The sequence below is a fragment of the Elgaria multicarinata genome, chromosome 12 (assembly GCF_023053635.1).
Source record: "Elgaria multicarinata webbii isolate HBS135686 ecotype San Diego chromosome 12, rElgMul1.1.pri, whole genome shotgun sequence".
Lineage (NCBI taxonomy): Eukaryota > Metazoa > Chordata > Lepidosauria > Squamata > Anguidae > Elgaria > Elgaria multicarinata.
Window position 1 is genome coordinate 11,598,238 of NC_086182.1, and position 25,729 is coordinate 11,623,966.

A 25,729-nucleotide genomic window follows, 5' to 3' on the forward strand; every position below is an offset into this window, starting at 1 on the left:
GAGGATTCAAGTTCTGCAATGAAGCAGAGTATCCAAAAACATCAGTGAGTTTCAGTTATTATTGTTATGTACATATTGATGTCATATTCATTACTGAATATTGATATTTCAAGAGATGAGTTGGTTCCTTGTTCTTGGTTTCCTTAACTTTTGAATGTGCTTTCTGCTTGGGACTTTTGTCAAGCAGTTTAAAAAGTTTCTTGAATTCCATTTTCTTGTATCTTACAGAGTTAGCATTTTTCACATTTTTGGTCTTTTTTAGATTACTGCCCCCTTTCTTCTTGGCCAATCTCCTGCCCACCTTCCTATTTGGCATAGTAGAATTGTTTGTTTGTGCTTCAGTTTTACGCATCTCCATTTCTGAAACCACTCCTCCAAGCTCAGGGGCGTCTTTTGTGTATACTTCAGCCAGTGTTGTTAGAAGGTTGGAATTTGACATTGGTTTTTGCTCAGATGTCTTACTTTCAATTTCACTTGTGTTGCCTTGGATTCCTTTCTTAGATCTGCCTAGTGCAAAAACTGTTAATGTAGTCAGAAGCTCCTTGCATTCTGAGAGAAACTTCTTTATCAGAGATATATCATCTGCCCAGCTCGTAAACAGTCTCTTGGTCAGTTCATGTTGGTTGCTAAGCAGGTTGGCTACCACATGGGGATCTTTGTCATTAGAGAAGATAGAGTGAATGTTTCAATATGGGGGTAAAGAATCGAAGTTCTTGCCCAAAAATACATCCGGGCAGGTCCGTATGACAGAACTTTTTGAGCTGCCTTGTGGAGTTTCAGACGAGCAAATCGGATGTCCAGTCTCTGCAAGGGGGACCCCCCACAGATGCGAATTCTGCAGCTAAACTTCATCTGCGTTCCTCTGGGTTTTCCCAGTCCATGACCCTCATTATACTCTGAGGTCCCAGGGACCAGTCTAGAACCTCCTTATCAGGAGTCTTTGTCTCAGGTGTTAGATTTAAAAGTTCCTCAGAGTTGATAGGAAAAAAGTTAGTGATTTTTAATTGTTTTTGGGCCTTGGTACAGGAGATCACATCTTCAGTGACTGGAACCAGACCTTCTTGTTTATATCCACCTCTGGTGAGGACCATTGTGTTCTTTATGATGTTACACACTATTAACCAGAAAGCAGAAATAAGCCCAGCGAGGCACAGGAAGTGGTATCCAGTAATCAATGGCCAATGTCTTTCTGGTAATTCCTTTTGCTATTACATCTGAATGGCCGTGGTTCTTTTGATCCCTGGTTCCCTTAGTTCTTGTTTGGTTCTTCCCCCTCCTCTGTACCCCCTGAGAGGTTTGATATGTGGGGGAGCTTCTCTAGCAGCATCCAAAGAACACTGAATCTCCAGGTGTCTGAGTATTGTGGAACATTACTTCAACTGTCCGTAGACCTCTAGGTAGCGGCTTCTTTTGCTCTCGCCCTTCGGCTTGCGCCGCAGGCTCGTGCCTACAGGATGTTGAAGGCTTAAATACCTGGGGAAAGAGGACAGGTTGCTTGCAGCTGCTGGGGACGGAGGGCAACAGCGAACACTCACAGGACTCCTCCAATGCAGCCCCAACCCTCTCCTCAGAGGGTTGACAGAGTTGACAGGATAACAGAGTGGCCAAGTGTCCTCTTTTTCAGGGGAACATCCCTGATTTGAATGGCTTAGGGTGACCATATGGAAAGGAGGACAGGGCTCCTGTATCTTTAACAGTTGCATAGAAAAGGGAATTTCAGCAGGTGTCATTTGTATATATGGAGAACCTGGTGAAATTCCCTCTTCCTCACCACAGTTAAAGCTGCAGGAGCTATACTAGAGTGACCAGATTTCAGAGGGCAGGGCACCTGCAGCTTTAACTGTTGTGAGGAAGAGGGAATTTCCCCAGGTTCTCCATATATACAAATGGCACCTGCAGAAATTCCCTTTTCAATACAACTGTTAAGGATCCAGGAGCTTGGTCCTCCTTTTCATATGGTCACCCTAGCTTTATCCTCCCAGGCATTTTATTTTTTTGTTTTTCTTTTATCTGGTGCTGTATTTTTAATTTCTGGCCGCTAGCTATGTTGGATTATATTATTTTTTAACTGTAGTTTTAATATTTTATATTGTATCACTGATATTTTAGTGTTCTGCATTTTATCGTTTTAACTGTTGTGAATTGCCCAGAGTGCTTTGGCTATTGGGCAGTATAAAAATATAATAAACAAACAAATAACCATTTGAAAGGAGAGCAAATGCCCTGAAATGAGCACCTGGGCAACAGATTGAACAGGCAGGCGCACACGGCCCCTGGTCACAGCTATGTTGTTTCATGCTGCTTGCCTTTTTTATCCCCCTCATCTGTAACAATCCCTCCCGACATTTAAGTATTGATCTATAGCTGCTAGTTCTGATGGCTATTTGTTACCTCCAATATCCGAGGCAGCATGGCTATGTACACCATTTGCTGGGGAACATGGGTGGAAGGCTGCTGTGGTACTCGGGTCCTGCTTGTGGGTTTCTTGTGGGCAGCTGGTTGGCCACTGTGAGAACAGAATGCTGGACTAGATGGACCCTTGGTCTAAGTAGACAGTGGTGTCTCCTTCTCCCTCTTACTACATCTGTTGTCTGGGCCAGAGCGAGAGGCAGAGGAACAAGCAGGCTGCAATGGTGAAGAGGATGACGACCATGTCCAGGGAATTCTTGTCAGTGGGATCCGCTGATGTGTGGGCCCTTGGCAGGTGCCTGACCATACCTACCCTTGATGCCAGCCCTGACCAAATGGACTTTGGTCTGGTTCAGCCAGGTCGGATCTTAACCACAGTGCTCTAATAGGTTCCTCCCGCCGTGTCGCCTTGATAAAGTCATTTGCACATGGGAAACAGACACATTGTGACTGGAATATGCCAAGGATCATTACCCAGGAATAAGCAATGGAACAAGCCGTGGCATATTAAAGTGGCTTACATGTCCTCCGTCCCATCCCCAGAACTCCTGTAACGCTTGGCAATATTCCATAACCTGTCACTTTCTGCCTGCTCAGTTTCAGCCCTGATGCCATTGCAAAATAAAAAGCAGGTCCTCACAGAATGACGGCCCACAATTTGATTAGCTTGTGTGCCATCTAGTGTTAATTCCTGGTCAGTTCAAAACAGCATTCACAAATTTTATTTATTTATTATTTATTATTGCATTTATATCTTGCCTTTTTTCCTTGAAGGAACCCAAGGTGGCGTACATAATCTTCCCCCTCTCCATTTTATCCTCACAACAACAACCCTGTGAGGTAGGTTGGGCTGAGAGTCTGTGACTGGACCAAAGTCACCCAGTGGGTTTCCATGGCCAAGTGGAGACTAGAACCCGGATCTCTCGACTCCCAGACCAACACTTTAGCCACTACACCACACTGGCTCTCCCATGACTTTGCTGAGCTGGAAAAGAGCACCTGTTCTATCCACTTGGAAGCAAGACACTACAAATGAAAGGTGGCAACAGGAGACTTCAACTCCCATCAGCCCCAGTCAGCATGGACAATGTGGTTAGGAATGGGCCTATCATTCAGTGGTATAGCACCTGCTTTGCATGCAGAAGGTCCCAGGTTCAATCCTTGGCATCTCCAGATAGGGCGAGGAAAGAATCCCGCCTGAAATCCTGGAGAGGCACTGCCAGTCAGTGTCGACAATATTGGGCTAGATGGATCAAGGGTATCTGACTCAGTATATGGCAGCTTCTGATGTTCTAATGCTGGGAGTTGTAGTCCAAACCATCTGGAGGGTGCCAGGCTTGGGAAGACTGTTCCAAATATGTTAGACTCCAATTCCCATAATCCTCCACCATTGGCCAAGCTGGCTGGAGTTGATGTAAGCTGGTATCCAATAACTTCTGGAAGGCCACAGGCTGTGCACCCCTGCTCTAGAAATCAATAGTTTTACTACGCAGCACAATCCTATGCATGTTTAGACAGAAATACGTCCTCCAACTCCCAGCCAGGGTGTGTTCAGAAGACATCTTTAACCATGGCTTTAACCACAGTGACTAAGGCAAAAAGCCTTATTCTCCATGGTTAAAGCTAGGGGTGTGCACGGACTCCCTGCTCCGCTTCTCTTCCAGATCCGCAATTTGCGGATCGGGCCGCTTCGCTCCGCCCATGCCCGCTCCGCTGCGGAGCTCCGGATCTAGATCGGAGCTTCGTTTCCCCCCCCCCCATAGGCTTGCATTAAGCTAAAAAAGTATACAACTTTTTTTCTGTGAAAGTTAGAAACCTCACGTTTGGCACCATGACACCTCATGGAGGTATACACACGCATGCCAAGACTCAAGGCAATCCCATCATCCCCTGAATTTTGGGGAATTTATAAAAATCCAACACCCCATTCACACCCCTTTCGATAGCTCTGTCAATTTGCATGTTAAAAAAACCTCAAACTTGCCACCATGATAGCTTATCCAGGAATACACACGCACGCCAAGACTCAAGGCAGTCCCATCATCCCCTGATTTTTGGGGAATTTATGAAAATCGGGCACCCCATGCACACCCCTTTCGATAGCTCCGTCAATTTGCACGTTAGAAATCTCAAACTTGGCACCATGATAGCTTATCCAGGGATGCACACGCACGCCAAGACTCAAGGCAGTCCCATCATCCCCTGATTTTTGGGGAATTTATGAAAATCCAACACCCCATTCACACCCCTTTCGATAGCTCCGTCAATTTGCATGTTAGAAACCTCAAACTCACCACCATGATAGCTTATCCAGGGATACACACGCACACCCAGACTCAAGGCAGTCCCATCATCCCCTGATTTTTAGCGGGGCTTAAACCTGCAGACATCTCAATGGGGCCATTTCAAAGGAAATCCCAACATGCCATGAATTGGGGAGTAGAGATCAACCTATATGAATCTTCTTCCGCACTTGAAAAATGGATTTGGAACTTCCAAAACTCCAAGTGAGCGCAGGAAGGACTTCTCCCCTGAGTCAAAGCCAGACACACACAACATCCCTGCGAGGCGGGCAGGGGAGGAGAGAGGGAAGGCAGGCAGGCAGCAGACATTTCTGGGGGCATAAGGAAGTGAGCCAAGGATAAGCCAGTAATGCATATAAAATGGAATAAATAAATAAACAAAGGAGGGGTGGAATTAAAAGCAGCAGTGTTGCTGAATAAACAACAAGAAGAACTTTAAAAAAAGGCTATATCTGTCTTTTACCAGCAATAGGGGGACGTGCCCAGGGGAGGGGGAAGCAGCTGCCAATTTGACTGGTCCTAGTGACCAGTCTTTTAAGAAGCAACGCTGTCAGTTCAACTCATGAAAACCATTGCTCCACCATGAGAGCTCTGAGGAGTAGAACTCTCACTTCAACTCATGATAGGCATTGCTCCACCGGGCATGATAGGCATTGCTCTTTGGAGGGCTCTGATGGCCCTCCAAGTACAGGAGAGAGTGGGGGCACGTCCACATGGGATGCCCTAGGGGAGCTCATCCCCTTGCACCACATCTTTTCAGTTGTTCCCCAAAGTTAGGGTGGGTAGCACTGCTGTGTGTTTCCTGTTAGTATAATTTCAGGTTGTGTTAGTGCATTTGGTGGAGCTACTGTTTTAAAAAAACACTGGGAAAACTCCGTTCAGAATAGAAAGAGAAGTTTCCCAGAATCCCAAGTTACCCGTTTTGCCTATCTCCTCCTCCAACTTTGGGATCATGTGATCTTGACCGGGAGTTGACTCTGCCCCTCAGCCCTTCGGAAAAGGTATTTTTCCCACCGGTTTTTTAAAAAATTCTAGCACACAAACCGCAGCACGCAGAGAGCTGAGAGTAGGCTCAAAATGACCCCCATCCACGACTCTCCAAGCACAAGAATTTTCAGAAAGATAGCTTCAAAAACAACACAGTTATCCCCCTTTCTTTTCCGCAATGTAATCCTATGGGCGAAATGTTTCAAGATGGCGATCGGATCGGACCGCGGAAACCGGAGTGCTCCGAAAATGGCCGCTTCTCTTCGCCTTGCTTCTAGGGGTCCGCGGTCCGCTTCTACTCCGCCTCTGGGCAAGGCGGAGCAGGCCAATTCGGTCCTGCTTCTATGCTTCTAATCGGAGCGGAGCACATGCCTAGTTAAAGCCATGGCTCGGCTTTCTGGCTTAACCACTGCGGTTTAAGGTGTCTTCTTAACATGGCTCGGCTTTCTGGCTTAACCACTGTGGTTTAAGTTGTCTTCTTAACACAGCTCGGCTTTCTGGCTTAAGGTGTCTTCTTAACATGGCTCGGCTTTCTAGCTTAACCACTGTGGTTAAAGCCGTGGTTTAAGGTGTCTTCTGAACGGGGCCTCTGACTGAGCCTCATTCAGCTGTTGTTTCGTGGGGCAGGGAGCTGCCCCATTTATTATTATTTTCCTATTTTCCCCATTAGTTCTTATTTCTTGTTATTTTCCTTTTTCGGGGAAGGAATTCTTCCAAGCCCGCCACTATATCTCCCTCTTGCTTCTTTGTAATCCTGTTTTGGCTACAGTTCTATCAGCCCTCCTGAATTGACTATTAGAAGGACTGATAAATGGAAGGGTAATTTTGGCTACTGGTTTCTCCAGTGCTAGAGAGTGGAACTGGTTAAAGCATGCATAGGATTGGGGCCTAAGAGAGCCTTCGCTTGGAAGGCCCTCTAGTTGGCAAGATGGTAGAAGTTGGATTAGCCTGCCTCTGCGGGCCCTTTAAGACAGACAATTGGGATATTCTGGAATGAGAGAAGATTCCAAACGCCTTGACCAGAAGAGAACTACAGACTATCCTCTTGTCAACTGAACATCAAGTAAGTTTTCTCTGAACAGTGCTATTAAATGTGTTAATGCTAAAGCTTCAATAACACCTGGACACAGTAGGTCATTTCCCCGATACCTTCTGTAAAGGAATCGTCATCATGGCTTTCGCCAATTGCGGGGCGGAGATGACCGCGAGAGCCACCGCTTCCACGTACCGGGTAGCATAGTCTACTAACGTTAAAATGTACTTTTTCCCGGTCCGGGTGGCTGGGCTAAAGGGTCCCAATATATCTAACCCATCTTCTCAAATGGTGTCTCGGTAATGGGCGATGGCCGGACGGGGGCCTTTGGATGATCTTTGGGGAACCCTACTCGCTGGCAGGTGTCGCAAGAGGAACAAAAGTTCCGTACCTCTTGGGCGACCCCAGGCCAGTAGAAATCCCGGCTCACTCGTTCCAGTGTCCGGCGAATCCCCAAATGTCCCCCCCACAGTAACTCGTGGGCTGCTTTCAACAATGAATGTAACAAGTTAGGCTACCGTACAATCCATAGTGGAGGATTGGGTGGGCTTGCGTGGTCCTTATTTAGCAGTATGTAATGAGCCTGGGTCTGTCTTTTGGCTCATCATTTTTAAAGTTGTTATAGTGGTTTTATTATTTATTTATTTATTGCATTTATATATACTGCCCCACAGCTGAAGCTCTCTGGGCGGTTTACAAAAGTTAAAAACAGTAAACATTAAAAACAAATATACAAAGTTTAAAAACATAACAAACATAAAAACAACCGTATCCTTATAAAACCAGCTATTCTGGGTTCCATTAAAAACAAACTCAGCTCATGTTGTTAAATGCCTGGGAGAAGAGAAGGATCTTAACCTGGCGCTGAAAAGATAACAATGTTGGCGCCAGGCGAGCCTTGTTGGGAGATCATCCCAGAATTGGGGGGCCACCACTGATCATCCCAGAATTGGGGGGCCACGCCCTCTCACTTGTTGCCATCCTCCGAGCTTCCCTCGGAGGAGGACCTTGGATGAAGAGCGCAGTGAGCTTTTAGGTTCATACCCGGAGAGGCCTTTCGTCAGGTATTGTGATCCCAGGCCGTGTAAATGTGTGTATTGCATGTTGTGGTTTTTAATTTTTGCATAGTTTTTAATTGTTAACTTATGTGAACCGCCCAGAGAGCTTCGGCCATGGGGCGGTATACAAATGCAATAAATAAAATACCCCCCCCCCCCCATTTTCAGCTTAAAAGAAAGTTGATTGCATTTTTTAAAAAACTGCTTCCTCAGCTCCGACACTGGGGAGTCCCACTTGAAGCAGACCCATTAAAATGAATGGTACTAGCTTACCTCCCATTCATTTCAACGGGTCTACTCTGAGTAGGATTTAGGTTGGATTTTGCCTTCTATCAAGCGCGAAAGCGGAGAGGTAAGGAAAGGAAAGGTGGCCTTGGAATAAACTCGTCGGTTGCGCCCGATTGAAGTTGGAAGCGGCGGCGGGAGAGGCACGGATGTGGGCGGAGGGAGGGACGGCCGGAGCGCGGGGAGACTGGCCCGGCCTTCAAGAGGAGGAGCTGCGGGGTCGTTGCCGCCGGGAAAAAGGAGTTGGAGGCGGCGGCGAAGGCGGAGCCTCCGGGGTAATCGCGTTGCCGCCGCCGGGAAAGGGGGGCTCCGGAGCGCCTCCCGGGGGAGCAGATCGAGGCCGGGCCTTGCGGTACGTTGCAAGAGCGAGCGGGGGCGGCTTTCCCGCAGCTGCGCTCGCTCCCTCCCTCGCCGGTGGGGCTTCCCGGGTCGCTCCCCGCTTTAGCCGAGGGTCAGCCCCCCTTTTTTTTCATGCGCCCGGCCGCTTCTCCTCGCCAGATCCCCGGGCGGCTTGGGGTGAGAGCAAAACCGAAGGGAGAAAAGGGGAGTTGTATTGCGGAGAGGGGGGGGGGCGTATTGCTGCGGAGGGAGGGAGCGCGCGAGCCTTGGGGGGGGGCGGCGGGGGGGGGGCGTTCTGCTTGCGCCGCGCCTCGCGCGTAAATGCGCACCGCATTGAAAAAGCGGCTGCGGAGAAGCCGGGCCTTTGATGCCGGGGGCTGTGGCATTTTTGCAAGAGCAGAAAGCGACCACGGCTGGATTTCGCTTGCAGGGCCGTCTCCCCTTTGCACCGTTTTCGGGGGCGGCTTTTAAAACGCACACGCGCTCTACCCCCCTTCTCAAATCTGCCTTCTGTTTTGCGAGCTGGTTTCAGGCGCTGCCCTTCTTTCGTGCCCCCTCGGAGGTGGGGGGTGGGGCGTTTGTCTGTTCAGTGGGGTGCGGCTTGTGGTCCTATCCGGAGTACTCTTGCTTCGGTCTCCCCCACTCTCCATCCCTGCCTTTGTCTCGCCCCCCCCCCCCCCATCATCCCCTGCCGCTTTGTCCTGGGTTCTTGGCACGCTGGCCGGTTGACCCATTGAACAGTGCCACTTTGCCTCCTGTATTATTTGATCGTGGTTTATTGTTGTGGATCGTTCTGTGATGCTTGTTTAGTACAACTGTCTTAAATCCTCCACCACCCCCTTGCTTTAAAAAAGACATGAGGTTAATTTTCTTGCAAAACCCACCACTACTATCAGTTCCAACATCTTGCAACTGTAGGTTGGCCCTGGTGTTCTGGGCTCTAAAAGCCAAAGGTGATTGGTAAATTGGTTGAATTTATGGATACCTTATGCAATGCTGCTGAATATTATGTTGATTAATTTCCATTTTTAAAAACAGTCATTTGAACTATTTCTGGGTAACGGCTTGTTAACTTTTGCAATTAGCATTGGTATCGGGCCCATTGAAATAAAATTATTCTTAATTGTTCTCATTAAGTTAATGTTTACAAATGTATGTAGATTGATTGGTGAATTATCCATTCCCCCCCCCCCCCCATTTTTTGTTTGCTTGGTCAAAATTCATTGTCTTTTCTTGCTAGGCCACCACCCACCGTCATCCTGGCGCTGCGTTGCTTGGACGGGGTCTTCCTCTCCCCCACGGAGAATGACTTTGTCAGCAAGATCGTGGAGGAACTGGACCACTTCCTGCTTCAAAACCAGCTGGAGAAGTAAGAGCCCCCCCCCCCCCCCCGCTGCAGACCATTGGTGGCTCCTGCCCCAACTCCTTTTTATCCTCTGTGTGGTGACAGTCTTCCACGTCCAGTCCTGCAGGAGAGCTGGGACGTAGCTCGTGCAGTACCCACCTTTAGGAAAGTGTCGGAGGAAGCGGATGGAGGAAACGTTAGCTGATCTTTCCCCCTTAGGTACATAAGAACATCAGAAGAGCCCTGATGCTGGATCAGACCAAGGGTCCATCTAGTCCAGCACTCTGTTCACACAGTGGCCAAACAGCTGTCAACCAGGAACCCACAAACAGGACATGCTGCAACAGCACAGCACCCTTCCACCCATGTTCCCCAGCCACTGGTATATATATAGACATAGGCTTACTGCCTCTGATACTGGAGGTAGCACTTAGTCATCAGGACTAGTAGCCAAATTCACTAGTAGATAAACTTGCAGAAAGCATGTGAATGTCTCCTGTGGGCCAAATGTAGTCCTCAGCCACAGCCCTTTCCCAACCACTGATGGTTTGCTGCTTTCCTGGTGTTTATGTAGGGTCGTGTCCCCCCCACCCCAAAGACTGGAACACCTCTCCTAAGGCTCAGCCGCCAGGCGAACTTTAAACAGGCTTAGTTACTGGCGGTAAGAACATTATTATTGTCTTTAACTATGTTGTTGTTGTTTATTCGTTCAGTCGTTTCCGATTCTTCGTGACTTCATGGACCAGCCCACGCCAGAGCTTTCTGTCGGCTGTCGCCACCCCTAGCTCCCCCAAGGTCAAGTCTGTCCCCTCCAGAATATCATCCATCCATCTTGCCCTTGGTCGGCCCCTCTTCCTTTTGCCTTCCACTTTCCCTAGCATCAGCCTCTTCTCCAGGGTATCCTGTCTTCTCATTATGTGGCCAAAGTACTTCAGTTTTGCCTTTAATACCATTCCCTCAAGTGAGCAGTCTGGCTTTATTTCCTGGAGTATGGACTGGTTGGATCTTCTTGCAGTCCACGGCACTCTCAGAATTTACCTCCAACACCACAGTTCAAAAGCATCTATCTTCCTTCGCTCAGCTTTCCTTATGGTCCAGCTCTCGCAGCCATAGGTTACTACGGGGAATACCATTGCTTTAACTATGCGGACCTTTGTTGTCAGTATGGTGTCTCTGCTCTTAACTATTTTATCGAGATTTGTCATTGCTCTCCTCCCAAGAAGTCAACGTCTTCTGATTTCCTGGCTGCAGTCAGCGTCTGCAGTAATCTTTGCGCCCAGAAATACAAAGTCTGTCACTGCCTCCACGTTTTCTCCCTCTATTTGCCAGTTATCAATCAAGCTGGTTGCCATAATCTTGGTTTTTTTGAGGTTTAGCTGCAACCCAGCTTTTGCACTTTCTTCTTTCACCTTTGTCATAAGGCTCCTCAGCTCCTCCTCGCTTTCAGCCATCAAAGTGGTGTCATCTGCATATCTGAGATTGTTAATGTTTCTTCCTGCGATTGTAACTCCAGCCTTGGATTCGTCAAGCCCAGCACGTCGCATGATGTGTTCTGCATACAAGTTGAATAGGTAAGGTGAGAGTATACAGCCCTGCCGTACTCCTTTCCCAATCTTAAACCAGTCCGTTGTTCCGTGGTCTGTTCTTACCGTTGCTACTTGTTCGTTATACAGATTCCTCAGGAGGCAGACAAGATGACTTGGTATCCCCATACCACCAAGAACTTGCCACGGTTTGTTATGATCCACACAGTCAAAGGCTTTAGAATAGTCAATAAAACAGAAATCGATGTTTTTCTGGAACTCTCTGGCTTTCTCCATTATCCAGCGGATATTGGCAATTTGGTCTCTAGTTCCTCTGCCTTTTCTAAACCCAGCTTGTATATCTGGCAATTCTCGCTCCATGAATTGCTGGAGTCTACCTTGCAGGATCTTGAGCATTACCTTGCTGGCATGTGAAATAAGTGCCACTGTCCGATAGTTTGAACATTCTTTAGTGTTTCCCTTTTTTGGTATGGAGATATAAGTTGATTTTTTCCAGTCTGATGGCCATTCTTGTGTTTTCCAAATTTGCTGGCATATGGCATGCATCACCTTGACAGCATCATCTTGCAATATTTTAAAGATTCAGCTGGGATACCGTCGTCTCCTGCTGCCTTGTTATTAGCAATGCTTCTTAAGGCCCATTCAACCTCACTCTTCAGGATGTCTGGCTCTAACTCACTGACCACACCGTCTGAGCTATCCCCGATATTATTATCCTTCCTATACAGATCTTCCGTATATTCTTGCCACCTTTTCTTGATCTCTTCTGTTTCTGTTAGGTCCTTGCCATCTTTGTTTTTGATCATATCCATTTTTGCCCGGAATTTACCTCCAATGTTTCTAATTTTCTGGAAGAGGTCTCTTGTCCTTCCTATTCTATTGTCTTCTTCCACTTCCGCACATTGCTTGTTTAAAAATAATTCCTTATCTTTTCTGGCTAACCTTTGGAATATTGCATTCAATTGGGCATATCTCCCCCTATCACTGTCGTCTTTTGCTTTCCTTCTTTCTTGGGCTACTTCCAGTGTCTCAGCAGACAGCCATCTTGCCTTCTTGGTTTTCTTTTTCTTTGGGACGGTTTTTGTTGCCATCTCTTGGACAATGTTGCGAACTTCTGTCCATAGTTCTTCCGGGACCCTATCTACTAAATCTAGTCCCTTAAATCTATTCTTCACTTCCACTCCATATTCATTAGGAATATTAATGAGCTCATATCTAACTGATCTGTGGGTCTTCCCTATTCTCTTTAGTTTGATTCTAAATTGTGCAATAAGAAGTTCGTGATCTGAACTACAGTCAGCTCCAGGTCTTGTTTTTACTGTCTGTATAGATGTCCGCCACCTTTGGCTGCAAAGGATGTAGTCAATCTGATTTCCGTGTCGGCCATCTGGTGAAGTCCATGTATAAAGCCGTCTTTTTGGTTGTTGGAAGAGAGTGTTTGTTATGCACAGTGAGTTGTCCTGGCAGAATTCTATCAGCCTACGTCCCGCTTCATTTTGTTCTCCTAGACCATGCTTACCTGTAATTCCAGATGTCATTTGACTGCCCACCTTAGCGTTCCAGTCTCCTGTAACGAAAATAACATCTCTTTTTGGTGTATTATCCAGTAGGTGCTGCAGATCCTCATAGAACTGATCTACTTCTGCTTCTTCAGCTTCTGTGGTTGGGGCATGTATTTGGATCACTGTGATGTTAAATGGCTTACCCTGAATTCGAATTGAGATCATTCTATCATTTTTTGGATTGTATCCAAGCACTGCTTTAGCCACTTTATTATTAATTATGAAGGCTACTCCATTTCTTCTGTGATCCTCTTGTCCACAGTAGTAGATCTGGTGGTGATCTGATGTGAAGTGGCCCATTCCAGTCCATTTTAGTTCACTGACACCCAATATATCTATATTTAATCTTGACATCTCACCAATAACCACATCCAATATATCTATAACCATTTACTTTTGTTTTTGTTATCTTTTGTTTTGTTATCATAATGACCAAGCGATATATCTGTATCTCTTTTGTTATGTTATTTTAATGACCAAGCAAAAAATTACGGTAGCCATCCTCATTTAAATCAAGGCTTAAACGGGGTAAGTTTTAATTTGGTCAAAACAGCTATGATAACACAACAAAAGATATGCAGATATAATGTCACTATTTGTATTTATTTTTTGTTGATCTTCTTTATCGTGTTTAGGTAGGCCACCGAGGAAGACAAATTTGCAGAGTCGCATTTGGCCTCCTTGTGATTTGTTTTTAATTTTTTTAATAAATGATTTTGTACGCATGTTTCTCGACATAGCAATCAAGTTGTAACTGCCGGTGGCATTTGTTGTGGTTTTCCTAACTCTGCTTCTCCTCTTCCTCCTATCTTTCAGAGTCCTCCTGTTCCCTCCTTTGTCCAGTCGCCTCAGGTACTTGATCCACCGGACCGTCGATGATGTTGACCTCTTGAGCAGCTTTTCCGTTGGAGAAGGATGGAGGAGGAGAACCGTGGTTTGTCACTCGGCGATCAGGTCAGAGTCTCCCCTCTTGGAGAGCATGGCTACACCTTGCATTTCGCTTGTCAAAAGCATGCCTTCACCTTCCCTTGGAGAGCATGGCTACTACACCTTGCATTTTCTTTGTCAAAGCATGCCGTGTGCGACCTGGGCTCTCGGGGTCGTACGTAAGACCTGTCCTGCTGGGTCAGGCCAAAGGCCTATCCAGTCCTGCATTGTGTTTCCACAGTGGGCAACCAGTTGTCTCAATGGGAAGCCAACAAGGCACCTGGCACAGAGAAGCATACTAACACTGATACTGTAAATAATATAGAGCCATCAGGACTTGCAAGCCATTGATAGCCTTAAGGTGCAACCTTATGCCTCTTCAGACAGGAAAGAGTCCTTCAACTCCCAGCATGCCTCAGCCATACTGGCTGGGGCATGCTGGGACTTGTAGGACTTTTTTTTTTGTCTAAACATGGTGCATCCTTAATTTCTATCGCTGGCAAATACAGAGAAACAGGAGGTGGTGACTGACTTTCTCCTAGGTGATGGATACTTTTGATTTCTCATTTAAAAAGAAGCCAAAGTTATTTTACCTAACAATACAGATATTTACAGAGGTTAAAGTTGGGTGAGCATATGGAAAGGAGGAGAGGGCTTCTGTATCTTTAACAATTGTATAGGAAAGGGAATTTCAGCAGGTGTCATTTGTATGCATGCAGCACCACGTGAAATTCCCTCTTCATCACAGCCGTTAAAGCTGCAGGAGCCCTGCCCTCTTGACTAGATACAGAAGGGGGCAGCACTCCTGCAGCTTTAACGGTTGTGATGAAGAGGGAATTTCGCCCGGTGCTGCATGCATACAAATGACACCTGCTGAAATTCCCTTTTCTATACAACTGTTAAAGCCACAGGAACCCTGTCCTCTTGTCCATATGGTCCCCCTAGTTAAGGGTGCCTGACCCCACGGAAAGGCTGGCTTGATTTGTCAATGCCTTACAAGTGCGAACTAATCCCCCCGCCCCACTGCACACATGGAGGTAATCCCCTTTGAACTCAGTGGGGCTTGATTCTGTGCAAACCTGCAATAAAATCTTGCTGCAGTGGATTCCTTCGGAAGGCTCTTCTTTTTGTGTGCCCTGCCTGTGTGCAGCCTCTCTCTTGGAGTTCACACGCTGAATCATCTCTTTTATTTACCCCCTTGTCCTTTTGTTTTCTTCTTCTCTTGGGTTTAGGTTGCCAGATGAGCCGGATAATCAAGATGGCGCCTGCGGCAGTGCTTCCGGGTCAGGTCACCCTCCCCATTCGAGAAACCGAGGGGGGCGATCCAGAGGCGGCCCTCGTCATGTGGAAACACTGCCCGATGGCTCTCAGGCCCGGAGAGGGAACGGCCGGGGTCGGAGGCAGCCCTGGAAGAAGCCCGACCGAGCTCTGTACGTCCCTCGGGCGATGCGTAAGAAGCCTGAGGGCGTGAGAGCCGAAGGACCTCCGGGCGCCTCCGGAAGTGAGTTGCGCGGCCTTGTGGCAAGTGAGGATGAACCACGGACATCCAGCGCCGCCTACGATAGGGAGAGGGTTACAGATGCCGACAGGTTACCTACCAGCGTTGATCCTGGCGTGGAATACCCAGCAGCTAAAAGCCCCGGAGAGATGTATACAACTAATATGGAGTCCGGTAGTAAAAGTTGCGAGGGAGGTGCAGAGTGCCCAAGGTCCCCTGTGTTGGGTTGTGCACCCGGGCCATCAGATCAGGAAGGCCAAAGCAACGATAAGCCGGCCATCTCGGAATTGGAGGGCAGCCTAAATCTGGCAGTATTGGAAAGTCAGGGTCGAGGCAATACGGATCTTTTGGTTCCTGAGAGTTGTGAAATATTAAGCTTTCAGGAAGAACAGAAGGGGGAGATCTCTGGCAAGGCGCTGTCGAAAGGAAGTGGCCATTTGCCTTTCCCAGAAGGCCGGAACGATGGAGCTCCAGACAGCGTTGCTGCAGAACTGAGCACCGAGTCGTCAGTTCTAGAAGACCATGGGAAGAGTTGCTGGGATTCCCCTGTGGTGGGAAGTGCTGCATCCCTGCCCCTCCCTGAAGACCATGAGAGAGATGTTACGGACGCCATCTTGCTGAGTCCTAGTCATGATCTGTGCTTCTCAGAAGGCCAGAAGAACGATTGTACTTCTGCCAGCGGAGCAGTATGTAGCGAGACGCTCCCCTTGCTAGAGGAGGGCACTGTGGACCCCGCTGCATCCCCATGCAACCTGGAAACATCAGCACTGGAAATCGAGGATAAAGATGCCACTGCTGCATCCCTGTTGGAGTGTTGCCAACTGGAGTCTGCTGAAGGTGTTCAGGACCAAAGTAGCACTTGTGGGCCTTTGCTGGAGCAGGCATCGTCTCCTGCCCTGGGTGGTTGCAAAAATCCACCCGAGCTAAACCCCCTGGCTCTACCCTATTTAAATACCTCTGTCCCTGATTGTGGCAAAGCCAACCCGGTACCTGAAAGCCAGGAGAGAGAGGCAGTAGACCCAGAAGGTGACGGGTGGTCTAGGCTCGAGCTGTCCGCTGGGGATGGAAGCGTGAGCAGCTCTATGGTGGAAGAAAAGGACAGCATCTTTGAAGAGGACTGTGGTGCTGAGCTCTTACAAGAGGTAATGGCTTAATGTGTGTATTTGTTTTTGAGAGGGCTGGTTTGGATTTAATGAGGGATGTTGGAGGAATCCGTTTGGGGATGGAACTGGATAAGCTTCCCTTGGTTTGCCACCGCCCCCCTTCCAGTCTTTGGTCGGTTTTCCACAAACTGGCCTGACTCAATCTGCATCGAGTTAGGCCAGTTCGCGGATTTTCCTTTTTTAATTTTTGTGTGTGTGTGCAAATAGAGATTTGCCCAAACTGCAGCCGCAGCTTGCCTGATTTGCGCAAATTCCAGCCACAATTCGTGCAAATGACGCAGATTCTGGCTACAATTTATGCATATTTTGCAAATTGTAGCTGCAAGTTTGCGTGAATCTCCATTTGCACAAACTAAAAAAATACACACAAAATTCCCAGATTTTGGGAGAAATCCCGCTGCTCAGCTTTGATTCATATTAGGGGCAGGAACTTGGGAACTTCTTGATGTTATTGGCCTTCAGCTCCCATAATCCCCAACCATGCTGGCTGAGACTGATGGGAAATGTAGTCCAGAACATCTGGAGGGCACCAGGTTCCCCATCCCTGCTCTATGCAATCAATTCCTTCCTTCAGAACCCTGACATTCCACCACTTTCCTTTTTTAAAAATAAGTTTCTATCCCTCATGAGAGAGAGGGAAGAGAAACTACAAATGCTCTGCATTTAGAGATAGGGATTCCACAGGGACTGGCAGGGGTTTTCTAGGCTCTCCCACGGGGAAGGAGGTCTCCCATCACCTGCTACCTGTTCCTTTTTTCCTGGAGCTGCCAGCAATTTCACCTGGGACCTCCTGCTTGTACACCAGATGCTTTATCATGAAGCTACAGCTACGCCCCAAATTCAAGGGGGCTGTAGCCCAGTGGTGTAGAGCACATGCTTGTGTGTAGAAAGATCAATATGTACAATTCTGGTCATCACAGCTAAAAAAGGGATATTATAGAGCTGGGAAAAGTGCAGAAAAGAGCAACTAAAATGATTAAGGGGCTGGAGCATCTCCCCTATGAGGGAAGGTTACACCAACTGGAATTATTTAGCTTGGAAAAAAGGAGGCTAAGGGGATAAGAGGTGTACAAAATTAGGCATGGTGTTGAGAAGGTGGATAGGGAGACATTTTTCTCCCTCTCTCAAAATACAGTTTCATCCCATGAAACTGATTGGTGGGAGATCCAGGACAAATACAAGGAAGGACTTCTTCACACAGCGCATAGTCAAGTTATGGAACTCACTACCACAAGATGTAGTGATGGTCACCAATTTGGATGGCTTTAAAAGGGGGTTGGATAAATTCCTGGAGGAAAAGGCTATCAATGGCTGGTTGTGTGCTATCTCCAGTATTTGAGGCAATAACCCTGTGTGCACCAGTTGCTGGGGAACATGGGCGGGAGGGTGCTGTTGCACCATGTCCTGCTTGTTAATCCCTGGCCGATGGCTGGTTGACCACTGTGTGAAAAGAGTGCTGGACTAGATGGACCCTTGGTCTGATCCAGCATGGCGCCTCTTATGTTCTTAATCCCCAGTAACATCTCCAGGTGGGATGTGAAAGAAACCCGCCTGAAGCCCTGGAGAGCTGCTGCCAGTCAGTGCTGACAATACTGGGCTAGATGGACCAAGCATCTGACCGTTATAATGCAGCTTCTTATGTTCAATAAGGGGCAGTCTAAACTCTAACATAACAGCATAATAAATAAAGACTTTGGGAATCAGGCAACATCGCAACACGTGTGTGAAGCTGCCCTTCATCTCAAGAAAGTAAGAGCCAGTTCACACAATCAGTGTGTGAACTGTGATTAAAAAGCGGTTCCTGGATTGTGCCATTTGAGGCTACTGGTGGGGGTGTTGCATGTTTTGAAGCTCGCCCAGTGGGGCAATGCCTTCATGAATGTAAGGTACCCAGAGAATGTTTGGTGAGCGGCAGCCATATAAATTTAATATCTAAATATTCAACTATGTAGAAAACAAGCACGTTGAGGAACATGCTAGGCTGAATCCTCAATGACGTTCTATTTTTCACTGGGAAGCATTGAAAGATATAAGCTTAGATGCCAGTCTTCTAAACAGGTCTAGCATTTTATTGAAGCTGTTTTTTAGCTGTCTAAATTCTTTTAAATTTTGTATGCGTGTTTTTTATGCTGTACTTTTATATTGTATTTTATCATTGTGTGAGTTGTTGTAAACCAAACAGAGAGCTTCAGCTATTGGGTAGTATAGAAATGAATCATCAGAAGCAGAAGCAGAAGCAGCAGCCTGAAATGGTTGCAACCTGTTTCTGTTGATGCCATGTGCTGCCTTTTGCTGTGCTTGACATAGGGTTGATTCCCGTTCTGCAAACGCAAATATTTCTCATTCTCCCAAACCACCTCCTTCCCTCTTTTTCCAGATCACAAATTATTTGACCATAAAGGACATAAGCATTGAGAAAATCCAGTTTGATTACTCTAGCTACGGGGAGGCGCAGATCAACGAGGGAGATTTTGGACATGTGCTTGAGATCTATGAGTTTTCACCTTTGCTCAAAACTGAGCATCTCATGGAGGTCTTTGCGGAGTTCCAGTAAGTAGCTGCCCGAGGGCTTCCTTTTTCTGATGAGGACTGGATCGAGACATTTTGGTACTGAAGGCAGATCACCTCTTTCCTAGGGTTGTACGAGAGTTTCATTTCAGTTCATTAAACATCAGAACTTGCCCTGCTTGCAACCCGGAATGCAATTGCATTTTTGGGGTGGGGTGGGGGGAAGCTTGCATATTTCCAAGCATGTGATCACATTTGAAAAATGTATTCCTGAAAAAAACGTGCACCTTAAAAAAATGTGCGTTTTGAAAAAAATGTGTACCCAAATGCGTACGTTTCCCATTTGGAGCTGTTGGGTGGGGAGAAATCTAGCATTTGGAATGGGGATGAGACAAACTGAGCTTCAAGCTGGGAGTCAGAATTTCAGTGAGCTCAAACTTCACTGTTTCTCCAATCCCTACTCTCTCCTTGCAGTAAAAATATAATAGCAACTGACAATCTTGCACCCTTGCACTGATGAGAACATGCAATTTACAGTGGGTGCTTCACTCTGCCCAATCCTAGGACTGGCTTAAAACTTTGGCCTGCAACAGACCTGTCTAGACATAGGGTTGGGATGGATATCTTTCGGAAGGATCTTGTGTGTGTGTGTTGTGTTAATACTGTCAGTAGCAGTCATGGAAGTCCATTTTGGATTGGGGCATGGTGCTAGGGGGAGATGACTCTTCCCCCTGTGCCATTTTCCCAGTTGAAATCCCACCTTCATCTCACCTTCCAAGTTGCTGTTTGCCTCACAGGGCAAAACATAGCACTCTGAACAATATCTGTACTATCACAAGATGTGGTGATGGCCACCAATTTGGATGGTTTTAACAGGGGGCTAGACAAATTCTTGGAGGGGGAAGGCTATCCATGGCTACTAGTCCTGATGGCTATATGCTACCTTCAAGATCAGAGACAGTATGCCTATGTATACACCGTTTGCTGGGGAATATGGGTGGGAGGGTGCTGTTGCACTCGTGTCCTGCTTGTGGGTTCATGGTCTACAGCTTGTTGGCTACTGTATGAGCCGAATGTTGGACTAGATGGACCGTTGGTCTGATCCAGCCCGGCTCTAATTATGTTTTGCCCTGTGGAGCAATAGGAAGCTAGGGAAGGAGGGTTGAGTGGGAAAGCAACACTGTAAGGGGAAAGGGTGCCAGTTTTTGTCTTGTCTTCCAGTGATTGGTGGCTGGGGAAATGGGGTGGAGCCAGGGGAAGGGTGTGTGGTCATCTGGGGACCCCAGGAGGGCCAGATTTGGTCCCCCAGCCTGACGTTCCCCACCCTTGATCTCAGTGCCAAAGCCACCACGTCAGCCACTGCTCAGGATTTCATGGCCGCCATGGGCCTGTCTCAGATGATATCTGGCCCAATTCATGTAGTCAGTCACACACATTATTTGTTTGGCTGTTCTGGGTGGTCTAAGGGTGGGTGTGCCTGAAATGATTCCGCTGGCATGGACAGACTACTGCCTGGTTTGGTGGAAACAAACCTCTGTGGGGTTGGAAGTCCTGGGAGAACGGTTCAACCCAAGAGGCCTATGGAGGGGGCCATGTATGCATTGCCAAAAAAGAAGGGGTTGTGCCACAGGGGGGAAAAGAGGATCGAACACAGCCTTCCTCAACCTGGGGCGCTCCAGATGTGTTGGACTGCACCTCCCAGAATGCCCCAGCCAGCCGGCTGGGGCATTCTGGGAGTTGTAGTCCAACACATCTGGAGCGCCCCAGGTTGAGGAAGGCTGATCAAACAGGACAACAATTTGCATAGAATTTGCATGTGCTAATTAGTAGAATTTAAATTTCCCATGACTGCGGATCCAGCCCTCCACACACCGTAGACTCCGTTCTCCTCCTGCATGCGTTGTCCTTTCTCATGTGGAAGTGGCATTACCTGCTCATGGAGTTCCATTTGAAATCCTCATGCCATTTTGTCCTGAGCCATTTCGCATGCCAAACCGTATTGCATCTTTCCCATTTAACTTCTGCTTTCTAAACATCTGAAAGAGGACGTTGCCCCGTTGTTGTTGTTATTGTTGGAAATGTTAAATGTGTGTATGTGTGAAAAGCGATTACTCTGGGTAAATCATCTATGGAGTTCAATAACCGATAATCCCTGTGGTCTGTATGTCTCTGTTTTTAGAGAGAATGGATTTAAGTTGCAATGGGTTGATGACACTCACGCGCTTGGGATCTTCTCCAGTTTGGCGGCAGGTAATTTTGGCCCTTTTTCCAAAGGCACATGCCGAATAAGTTGGCCCCAGTGTTCTGTCAGATCGCAGCTGATGCCTTTTCCTCGCCTTCCTTTTCTGCAGATTGTATTGTAAGAACATAACAACACATAATATAGCTCTTACCTGGCTATGCACAATATCGCCGCATGTGAATTTTGTCTCTCTCAGCAACAGGCAAAGAGAGAGTTGGAAGGGATAGAAGCTCAATGCATAGAGTGAAGGGGAAATCTTTCTCCATCTCTCTCTCCATCCATTGTTTTCCTGTCTCCCTAGCAGCTAATTTTCCTGGCTCCACCCCCTCCCAATTCCCAGGGAAAACTAGCTGCTAAGGAGAGTGATAAAAGAGATTAATAATGGTTGGAGGAACACAGCCAAGTGATGACTCCTTCACTGTGACTTGGTTCAGGTATAACAACGAACCATGTTTTAGCATTAAACAAGTGGGTCTCAGGTGTGCATGTTTCTGATGCTTTTATATCTAAATTGGCGAACTATAGTTTGCACTAGTTAGGAATGGAATTGGAAGGTTAGTGTGTGTGTATGAGCCTTAAATTGTTTTAAATTTTGACTATTTTATGCTGTATCTTATGCTGTATTTTATTAACTTACGAATTGTTGTAAATTGCCCAGAGAGCTTTGGCTATTGGGCGATATAGAAATGAATTAATAATAATAATAATGATGATGATGGTGGGGGTGATAATGCTTGCTTGCTGAATGTGGAACTGTGCTTTGGAGTTGCATGTGATCAAAATTTGGGAAGTGGTTTTTGCCTGCTGGGTTGGCCCAAACTCCATGATGAACTTTGCAACCTTTCTGGAAACCCTGGGAAAAAGTTTAGGTCGAAGGTATTCTCACTATTGCTCATATATCTCACAACCGGCATTCCCTTGTTTTCAGCATCACAAGCACTGGAACAAAGTTATTCCACCTTAAAGATCCGGCCTCTGATCCATGGTACAAGACAGTCGAAAATCAAGGCACTTCAGCGGCCAAGTAAGAGATATAATAACATAGAGACGGTTCATATTGGAAGGCTTGTTCATAGCATTCCCCCGCTCTCCCTCTTCCGCAATAGCAGAGGCCTGCTTACATCTGGAGATGGATTTCTGTCACTTTACTGCTAAGGTGTCGCACGGCTTTGGTGTTCAATAAGGTGCCTGGTCACCATAGGTGGCCAGGAATTCCATGCAGGCGTGGTGTGATTGGGCTAGTGGAAGATCGATGGATTTCCCCATGTCCTCAGCTATCTTGCTTGGTTTCCATGCTGGCTGTGTGGAGGAAGGGAAGCCCGTCTGTCAGCTCTATCTCTCCTCCAGCAGCTTGTTGGGAGAACACATTTTGCTTTACTATCCTGCTAAGAGGCTAGTGTGCTGCGTTTCTATGCTGGTGGTGAAGGAGGGTTTTCCCCCTACTCCACAACGAGCCTGGAAACTCAGGTTACTAGCCTCTAAACGGGGCTTTGTCTAGCATGGATTCTAGGATATATAAAAAGCATGTTGGCTTAGACTGCATTGGAAGCCATAAGCCCATTCTGGATTTGTTGAGAGCATTGATGCTCACAGAATGGGAAAAACCTTACAGGTCTGTGCACCTGAGAAGAACTGACATGTTCAAAATATTGTTAGGCATTTCAGAAGGGCCAGAAATGCTTTTGTAATTTCAATGGAATAGGATTTGAAGGGTGCCCAACGTAAAACACTTTAATCTGTAGGTGGGGAGTCACTTTTTTTGTTTTTTGGAAAGCTTCTGACTGTGCCTTTGGGCAGGGTTTTTAAAAATGCCCTTAACATGTAATGTGTAGCCTGCTAACTTTCTATCAGCCCTCCCCAACCTGGTGACCTCCAGATGTGTTTGGGGATGCTGGGAATTGTATTCCAACACAACTGGTGGGCACCAGATTGGGAAAGTCTGCATTAAATGGTTTGGGACCAGCCCATATCCACCTGGCCATACTTTTAAGGTCATCAAGGGAGACCCTTCTTGTTTGCCCACCTGTGGCAGCAATTAGGTGGGTAGTTATTATTATTATTATTTATTTATTTATATAGCACCATCAATGTACATGGTGCTGTACATGGTGCTGTACAGAGTAAAACACAAGAGAAGGCCTTTTCTGCAGTGTCCCCACATCTCTGGAATAAGTGGGGCTCCCTATGCCACCGTGTGTGTGTGTGTGTGTGTGTTATCCGCCTTGTAGCAGGCTTTTAAGAAGGCCTTGAAAACTTATTACTTTACACTCTAGCCTTCCCTCTGCTTTTTCTCTTCCATTTCACCCAGAGCTCCTTCAGCTGGCGAAAGAGAGACCACAGACGGACACGGCAGTAGCTAGAAGGATGGTGACCAGGGCTCTGGGGCTACAGCGCAAAAGCCAGCGGACCTCAGGCTGCCAAGTGCTGGAAGCAGAAGACGCAAACCTGCCAGAGTAAAAGACCAGATTGTCCCCAGCAGCTTGGGGGTGGTGGTGACGGTATTAAATGGTGTACACCCAACCATATGACGGTGGCGGGCCTCATCTCTGCTCTTTGGTTAGCTGTGTGGCTGGTTTGTTTTTGGCAGCAGTGATGAAAAGGGTGGTGATGGTGGGTGGGTTAGAAACTGGAAACGATCCAAGTTGATGGGAGTTCACAGTGGGAGATTGTACTTCCTTGTTGCTCAGTGGAAAAGAAGCTGATGTGTAAAAAGCTCCACAGGAGGGCACTGTATCATAAGAAGAGATCCCCCCTCCTGACACACACACACACACAGCCATTGGAATATGTTTGCCAAAGCACCTCTCTGTTTTTATGTGCCTTGGCTGATTTTTATTTTCATTCATAAACCTGTGCTCTGAGTAGTTGGCAAGGCCTGGATATCCAGCCACTCATGCCTAAGTCAGTAGATATTCCATTAGGGTGACTGTTTTGCCCAATAACTACAACCCTGGGAATCACTTCCCAATGTTGCACAACGGAGCAGGAACGTGATGGGAGGGAGGCGGAGGCTTAACACCCCCCCCCCCCAAAGCCTCTCCCTTTTCACCCATCTCTGTGTCCAAATATGTTTGGGATTGAAATGCAAATCTGGATCTCCGCGTGGGTTTTATGGGCGGGCGGTGGGGTGGGGGGCGATATCACAGCAGGACAAAAGCAGCAGGTAAAGGAAAGATTCTGTATTTCTCTCCCCTTTGCTGTTTCTCTGCTGGAAATCTTAGAACAGTCATGCTGTGCTTGGTATCCAGCCCCAGGCGAGCATTTATCTGCAAATTCTCACCTAAAGAAACAACTGCCTTGAGCTACGCAGGAAGAGCAGTTGAACCCCCACCCCTGAGGGACACAGGGCTAAATCCAGATTACAAGCAAAAAAACAAAACAAAAACGAGACGAAGAGACAAAAGTGACACGTTTGCAGGAGCCAATATCTTGTTTACTGAAGTTTGTAAGGATTTTTTCCCGTTATCGTTTTTAAAATTAAAGCTGTTAACACACAAACCGGTATGCATGGTAGTTTTCCAAAGCCTCTTTAGCCCACTGTATTCTAACCGTGTACATTTCATTTTGTGAGCAAGAGCTCACAAAAGGACATTGGGGCAAGGACTTGTTCTGCACATGGATACTTGTTCTCCTGTGAGTAGAGACTTGACAACTGCCAAGTTTCCATAATGTCTGTTGTTAAGCCTCAACCCTGCCTGGCAGCCTTACCCTTGGTCCCAGATATGTGGAGGTTGGCTGTGATTTTTTTCAGTGGTGATTGCCACCTTGTGCCACGCAGGTACACTCTTCTCAGTCTCCCTTACCTGTTCCAGGGCGAAGGCCTTGCATTATTGCCAGGTTTGAGGATTAGATACCTGGTGGACTCTGGCTCAAAGTAAGCCCTAGTTAGGAATGGCCAGGGCACCCTGATTCTCTAACACTGGGCATAGTTAAACTATGGAATTCACTGCCACAAGTTATAGTGATGGCTTTAAAAAACGGTTGGATACATTCCTGGAGGAGAAGGCTATCAATGGCTACTAGTCCAGATGGCTATGTGCTACCTCCAGTATCCGAAGCAATAAGCCTATATGCACCAGTTGCTGGGGAACATGGGTGGGAGGGTGCTGTTGCACCATGTCCTGCTTCTGGGTCCCAGGTTGACAGTTGGTCAGCCACTGTGTGAACAGTGCCGGACTAGATGGACCCCTGGTCTGATCTAGCATGGCTCTTATGTTCTTAAGACAATTAGCTTCTAATTGCTGTTCACAAGGGTAAATTTGCTTAGCTGGGTCGTGGTTTGACCTCTGGTGGATGGCTCCCACTGCAGCGAGGTGGGAGCTGTCCACATCGTTCAGTTCATGTAAGAATCTTGAAGTCATGTGGGCAGAGCGGGGCTGCTGTCCACGCCAGCTCCTGAGAGGGGGTGACCATAGAGCCAAGAAAAGCCCTTGTGCTGCTCAAGGCTGCACTTATGACACTGAATTGAGCAGCTGCGTAGTAGGGCGGTAGGGCTTTGATGCAGAGAAGAGGCATCTGTCCTCATA

At 47.2% G+C, this 25,729-nt stretch overlaps 1 protein-coding gene across 1 annotated transcript; it reads left to right on the top strand.

The window, feature by feature from the left end:
- Positions 1 to 6,870: 6,870 nt before the first annotated feature.
- Positions 6,871 to 24,721, top strand: R3HCC1 (R3H domain and coiled-coil containing 1). The gene is made up of 9 exons (XM_063139477.1): positions 6,871 to 6,930; positions 8,198 to 8,427; positions 9,655 to 9,783; positions 13,682 to 13,819; positions 15,025 to 16,432; positions 18,831 to 19,003; positions 21,141 to 21,211; positions 22,132 to 22,227; positions 23,512 to 24,721. Exons 1-9 carry the CDS (start codon positions 6,871 to 6,873, stop codon positions 23,658 to 23,660), a joined length of 2,454 nt encoding a protein of 817 aa, XP_062995547.1. The 3' UTR covers positions 23,661 to 24,721.
- Positions 24,722 to 25,729: the final 1,008 nt, after the last annotated feature.

Coding starts and splice junctions, on each gene's coding strand:
- R3HCC1 (XM_063139477.1), top strand. CDS start 6,871: ATGGCTTTCGCCAATTGCGGGGCGGAGATGACCGCGAGAGCCACCGCT. Junction 16,433..18,830: donor GTGCTGAGCTCTTACAAGAG/GTAATGGCTTAA, acceptor CTCTTTTTCCAG/ATCACAAATTATTTGACCAT. Junction 22,228..23,511: donor CAAGGCACTTCAGCGGCCAA/GTAAGAGATATA, acceptor CATTTCACCCAG/AGCTCCTTCAGCTGGCGAAA.